The following is a 7,291-nucleotide window of genomic DNA, read 5'->3' on the forward strand; positions in this document are numbered from 1 at the left end:
GCCAAAACTTCTAGGCCTTTTATCTAACTCCGGTGACGTCATCTTCCTCAGATTCGCCCATCATTACCAGGATTCTCCCGATTGGGACGTTCTTCAAGTCTTCTCGTTTTTTTTTTTGTAAAATAGTCAGATATCCCAGAAACATCTGGTTCCCTTGTGGAAGTCACGATTTATTGTTAGTGCCACTGAACATATCTGCCCCTTGTGTCCCTTAGTTCTGGGTCTTTTCCTCAACTCTAAAGTTTTTCGCCGGGCTGAAGCTCTCATGTATGATGCGATGAATTAAAAGGGGAGATCTGATTAATTGATAAAGATGGTGATTTGCATTTGTTAGAAGAAAGCGCAATATTGGCCGCATATATACCCTCTATCAATGATTAGAACCGGTTAAAGATGGAATTCTAATCCTAGCACCATGATCTATAGCGAGAACCCTAATTTTGAACAAAAATGGTGATATCGATATTGTCATCGCGGGTGAACAACACTGTTTCTTGGCAGAAAAAATTAACAAAACGAAATGTTGACGAAAGTTTCATTTCAATCCGTATACTTTACAATTTAGCTCTTATCGCCAAAAACTGAGTAGACTAACCTGCTTCAGATGTAGAGTCCAAAATGTCATTTGAACTTCCGTTGAGAACCCTATTACTGCTATCCACGACTACGTCGTCATCATCATCGTCAATCACGATGGGGGGTGGGGGAGTCACCAAGGGGGACTCTGCTGGTTTCACCATCATATTACCCCCAGCAGAGGGTGAAATGCCCCCAGTCAGATCATTTCTACCTCCCCCTGAGTTGACGAGCAGGTCTTGGTTCGAGTCGTCAATCGTATTCGAAATTGGCTCGTCTTCAGCGCTATCAATTACAATGTAAATTGGAGAGGCTAAATTGATTTCGGGCAACGTTGAAGTTCGGGTTAGCTGAGCTTTCTTGGGGCGGGTTTTGAAAAACATTTTCTTCAAATAACCAAAAGGCATTGTTCTGAACTCAGTTTAAACAGAGCTAGCAGTAGAATATAATTATGCTAAAATTAAGGAAACGCTAGAGTCAGGAAAAATTTTAATTGCGAGAATAAAAATTTACGGCCTGAATAATTTTTAAAAGCAGTAACGAAAGTTCGTTTGTGTGTATTAGTAAAGGTTTTCAAAGATTGGTTAAGACAATTTTGGTAGCGTAGGGTTTTAGCGTCCGAAATTTAAGCAGATTCGCTAAAGTCTAGTTTCAACCTTGTGCTGTTGTCAAATTTGAGTCAGCTTAGCGGGCTCCTAATTAACTGAAAGCAACTTCACGTCGACAGGAAAATATTCGCCAATTGTTTGTGTTTTTCCGGTTTGTTTGTCTCAGTTTAGTGCAGACAAGCGTCTTTTAATTATTAGACAATATCAACAGAACCCTTAGAGAAGAATGGATAAAGAAAAGGGAAAAATTACAACGTGGTAAATTGTAAAAGCGGTGGAAATGAACTGGAAATTGAGTTTAATATAATTGGGCTTTGGTATATTGTAGTTTAAGCTAATAGTCGCTTTTATAAATGACAGTGCTAATTTGGTGAAAAAGGTATTGTACCAAAAAGACCTGAAAAGCTGCTTTTCCTCCCTTCAGTTAATATAAAAATTGCAAGTATTTCATTGGTTAGCGTTTCAAATGTTCAAAATAAACAACAATACGCTTGATAGTAACCTGACTTAAGAAATTATAAAACGTATTTAGGAAAAGTAATGATAAAAAGTAAAGATCAATAACTGAGGAAAAGTATGAGAAAAAACTAAAGAACCATTATTTGTGAAATATGCTTAAACAATGCACGGCGTTTCATCAATAAGCCAGGAAAAGTTAAACTCGGCTATGTTGTTTTCCTTGTTTTTTAACGGTTTCCTCTCGCTGGGAAAAATTGTTTGTTGTTTACAAATGGTGCGTGTTGCTGTTTGTCTCTACGCTGTCTCTATGAGGAGTAAAAATAGTTGCTTAAATTCTATTTATTTACCTGTTTGAGAACCGACAATATATGAAATACAAGCCGTGGTTGAAAAAAAAAACTAAAAATCACCAAAACGTTCATAATATGTTAAAGGTTCTTCCGCTAGCATAGCAAAAATGGGATATTATGAAAAGGAAATATTTTTGACAAAAAATTATGAGACGCACAATTTGCCATTATTTTAAAGGAAATTCATAAGATAACTTACAGGTATTGTGGCGTTTTTCTGCATTAAGATTTTAAATAACTTCAATTTGCATAGCTTTTTGATTTAATCAGACTTAGAGCCGCTTTTCATGAGTTAATATACACTCATATTTATTCCTACACTTGATGATAATGGCGTTTCCTGTTTCAAAATGTCAATCCTTCTTAAAACGCTCTTACGCTGAACAATCAAACTGACTTTCAAAACAATCAAATACAAGCATCATTTTAGTAATTTAGTTTAAATCGCTGCCGTTTGAATTCTGCGCCTAATAGTGCGAAGTTCAGCAATGAAAACCCTAACTGTGCGGTCAAGTTAAACTAAAGAAGCCCTCAATATTTATGGAAATAAATGTAATGAACCAAAATGTTATAAAGAGACGTTCTGTTTTATGGAAGGAATATTTTTCTGTATTTTAAACGTTCGTCTGAATGTCGCTACAACCATCAAATTAACTGGTAATGTCTTTTAGTTACCGTTAATTTGTACGCCTCCCTGTAGAAAATTATTAAATTGTTTGTTTTTATCAGAAAACAAAAATATGTTACCGAATATAAAGGAGGCGTTTATTTTCTTCAAATCGAAAAAGACTATTTGGAGAAAATTTATTAAATGTTTATTTCATTCAAAGCTTTCAAATGTTTTTGGGTAGCCTTCGGCAAAGTTTGACCAATTTTACTGTTATTCAAAAAGGTCGCATTATCCGCATAGAACACAGCACAAATGAAGTAAATTTCTTACAACAAAAAAAAAATGAAAGCAAATACGAGAACACGAGTCAATCTATGAAATCATGTAATTGTACGCAAATATTTTTGGAAGGCATATTTTTATTTGAATCAGATATACAAAAGCATCTCTTGGTGTAAGAATCCATAATACATCAGTACTGATTCACTTTTCAATTTGAACCATTAAGTTAATACGGCAACATAGTATTCCATTTGTTTTGCGCTCGTAAGTCTTCTTAGGTCAAACTTTGATCCGTTTTTAACAGTATTAGCATGGGCACTACAAGTATATTACAAAATTGGTAGCAAAAAAAATTTTTTTGAGTGTGATCAGAACCAACTTATCAAATAATATAAATTAGAGTTTCAGCTTCGTTGCGTAAAAATTCTATAATAGACCACTAGTAAGCCGGTATTTGTTCCGACCCCAATTGTGGGGGGAACTATATACTCAAATGGGTTTTTTGTTCAGTCAATTTTGGCGATCGATATACTCACCGTAGAGAAATGTGAGTGGTATCATTAAAAAGCTCGTCCAGCGCAGAATTCAAATTTAAAAAAATCTTTTTTTCGAGGTTTAAACTTTTGTGTGAACACGGGATATGTGGCATGATTTTACTCAGCTTAGCGCATTTTTTGACCAAATTGTGATTTTTCTCTAAAAAATATTAATTCAAAGTTACTTTTCGCGCTGCAAAACGAATCAATTCTGTGTTCCTAATAGACGAAAGGCAATAAAAAAAGGCTACTTATGATCTAATAGGGAAGTCTACTAACAAAAAAGTTTAGACTAGTCACTCTGCATAGCAAGGTTTCTATAATTACAAACCTCATTTACATTCAAATGACGCCCAATGAACAACAAATTTGTTTTCAATGAGTCGCTAGTATATTTTTTTTGGCTTCGACTCGAGTTTTCGTAAAATTTAATAAATTTGTTTTGCGAATTTGCTAAATTCTGTAGCCCTATGGCATAGACTCTTTGACCAAAAACAAACTAGGGTTCCTATTGAGCTTTAAGTGAACCTATCTGATGCTTTGAGTGGACACCTAAATGCTGTTAAGAAATTAAAAACACATTTTCGCAATTTTTTTGAACACCAGCTGAATATAAACTTACTTTTCTGAAATTTAAGTCAATCGCAGTAATGACATGACACCATTTCTTTTTATTGCAACCAAAATTATTCTTGATAGCGGTTTTTTTCTAACTATTGGCTTTATGACTTCGATAACACGAGTTTTCATAATTTTTGATATTTTTTTCAAAAAAATTTTCCTTTTGAAATCGTATCACATTATCCCTATACTGAATAAACTCAACGGCTTGAGGAATTTGTTCAAAGGATAAAAGATAAAATTTCCAGAGAAAAAATTATAATTAAAAAGGCTTCGACACTTTCTTCACGCACTTCTCTACTAATTTTTTTGTTTTGCTTGTATTTGTCGTTGTTTTCGTAGTCAAAAGACTTGTTGTGATATTTTAAAGACAATTCATGAACAACAAACATCACTGTTTTCCCATTGAGGCTCAAGATAGCGTATTTCTAGTATTCTTCAGAAAGCTATTCAACTTAATGGCGTTTACAACGGGTGTTTTAAAAAAAAAACTTCGTGGTTTTAAAGTATTTCTTCGTTTTTGTTGATTTTGTGCACTCATGTTGTTTTTAATAAAATTCCCAATGGTGTTGAAAAATAATTAAAGACTGACGAACTTTTTACGGAAAAGTTCATTTTTTAGCGATTTCGACAGTTTGTAACAATTTTTCTTATTTTGCTTTTTCTGCCTGTTTGTTTTCGTTTTTATGTAGTCGTAAAACTCTGAGAGGTCTCATAAGCCTCTAATGGAAAATTGAATAAATAATGATACTCAATTCACTTGGTTATTAGTGAATAGTCTTAAAATTTTTCACATTAAACGTTTTCAAAAACTTTTTAAAATTATTTTTTTTAAAAAATCAGTTTTTTTTGTTCTTTTCTTTAGCCTGTACTTTTTTGTCATCATTGAGAGGTCCTATTCATTTCCTTTTAATTCATGTTGTAACATATTTGTTGATGTTATATTGTTATTGATGCTCTGTTTGTTGGACAACGTGCGTTTTCATAAAGATTTTAAGGTAAGTCCATATTTTGTGTTTCTTTTTAACTTCTTTTTGCACGTTCGCATATTATCGGATCCGATTGGTTTTCAAAAGAGGCTAAAATGAACTTATTTAATCTTTCAGTAGAAATATATTTGGTATAAATAACAATTGAAGTACAAAAAATGAAATTCATATATTAGCTGTTGATTTTATTGGCCTCATTAAATTGTTTTCTGGCAAATTATTTGTAATTTTTTGAATTTATCTGCATCTTTAGCCCACTCTATGGCTTAGCCTAACCAAAAGCAGTTTATATCGGATTTGTAGAAATACTTTGTTGAAAGCTAATGGTTTTCAAGACGTTTGAAACTATTTGGTTTAAAAATTGTTGATTGATTTCTGATTTTGGCCTCTTTATTTCTCCTCTTCGTCGGTTTGATACCTAATCTCTTTAAGGAAAAAGATCTTATCTACTCTGTATTTAAGATAAAGCAAATTTGTGTAGTTATGGTTTTATCTGATTGCATTTTGACGTTGTTACTGGGTGCTTTCAAATTAAGATATTGAATTTTTGCCATGAAATTTTAGTTTTTGCTTATTTTGTAGTTTGTTTTTTTTTCTTGTACTCTTTTTTTCGCAGATTTTGTGAGCGCTGTAACGACGCATAGCATTGTGTAATTCAGCCTAGCAATTTGGGTGTGTAACGATTTTTTTAAATCTCAAACATGTATTTTTGTTTATCTCTTCATATAGTTGACACTTAAGTCAAAAATGTAGATTAGCTCATCTACTTTTTGAGGAACATTAGAGGAACATCATGTGCAAACGCACATTAAAGAGCCTCCTTGTTGACTTCAGGACGATATTTTATTCCTTAAATGGAGAAAAACATGCGCTCTGCAGGCCCGGATCACCGATCATGCAACTTTCTTTGATTCCATTGTCGTTCATTTATGAGTTTTAGTAATAATATTAAGTCATATATCGTCGTATGTTATGTCGTATATTATGTAATCATACAAGGATCAAATATGAACCCTATGTTATCATAAAAAGATCATAAGTGATTTCTTTGGTTTCATACTAGGATCGTATTAGGAAACCGAGTACGGACTGTATGAAATAATATATGATCCTTGTATGAAACCAAAGAAACTTCAACCCAGGTGGTTGTGATAAAACTGCAGATAATGCGAAAGATTATATGTTGTCCCTTAGTTTTCCATACATCAATTGTGTTGATCCGATGAAAGCAGGAAAGTTTCGTCTCCGCAAGGAGTTTTGTTATCAAAAATTGGTTTCATGACTTTGTCTTGGAATCCAAATAAATGGAGTTTGGTCAGTTCCAAAATGCATGCTTCGACGATGATGGATATGTTTCATTGAATGGTCTTTTTTGCTATCTTAAAAGTAACCGTGTTTTTTCCAGAAATTTTGAGTGCATTGAAATGGACATTTTTAATTCGCTAAAGTAAAACATGAGCATTTCGGACAATAGGAACTTGATCTTGATTTCGCCTAAGCGCTAAAAATTTTCACAAGGCTGAATGTTTCATGTCCTTGTGAAAATTGAGAGCTTCAGAAATGTGATTTTTCCGGTGTAGGTTACCGAGATTGTGGGTTCAAGATTGTCAGTCTTGAGGGCGAGAATGGGGTTAAAACAGTGTGGGATTAGCGCTTCCAAGAGGGGGGTAAAATGTAAGAGTGACAGAAATGTGGGGTTAGTTTGTTGAGAGAGGGAATAATGGTGTAAAAGTGGGGCTCCGGGGGTATAATGATGCAGGAGTGGGGCTGCAATGAGAGGTATTTTGTAAAAAGTCTTCTCAAAACTTTTACGTTTTTTGGGCTGCAATGGTGGTAGGTGGTGAAACGATATGAGGGTGAAAGGTAAGAAAATAAATTATCCAACCACTCTTTTTTCTTTTTGGTCTGTCACGGTGGTAAAAAAAATGTAAGAGTGATGGGGTAAAGGATAAATGAACCCCCTACTCTTACACATTTTTGGTCTGATGAGGAGGGTAAAAAGATTTAGTTGGGGGTATTTGATCCATTACCACTTCAATCTTACATAATTTTAACTCCCTTGGCAGACCCAAAAAATGTAAGAGTAGTGAGTTAATTTATCTTTTGCTCCCTCACTCTTACATCATTTTACCCCTCGGCAGACCATTGCAGCACAAAAAGATGAAAAAAAGTTGATAAAAGCTATAATTTCCTTTGAAAAAAATCCTCCAATTGAAGGCTCACTTTTATAATTTTTGGGTGGAAAAGTTCCTCACCTGTA

General features: G+C 33.8%; 1 protein-coding gene across 1 annotated transcript in view; it reads right to left on the minus strand.

Annotated features, from left to right (window-relative positions):
- The window catches only part of LOC142338533 (uncharacterized), a 60,996-nt gene extending 59,074 nt beyond the window's left edge, over positions 1-1,922 (minus strand). The window contains exon 1 of the mRNA XM_075388319.1: positions 596-1,922. Coding sequence (XP_075244434.1) covers positions 596-983 — 388 coding nt within the window. The 5' untranslated portion in view covers positions 984-1,922. The remainder of the gene's footprint in view (positions 1-595) is intronic.
- Positions 1,923-7,291: the final 5,369 nt, after the last annotated feature.

This window comes from Convolutriloba macropyga, chromosome 4 (genome assembly GCF_964194025.1).
Source record: "Convolutriloba macropyga chromosome 4, txConMacr16.3, whole genome shotgun sequence".
Taxonomy (NCBI): domain Eukaryota; kingdom Metazoa; phylum Xenacoelomorpha; order Acoela; family Convolutidae; genus Convolutriloba; species Convolutriloba macropyga.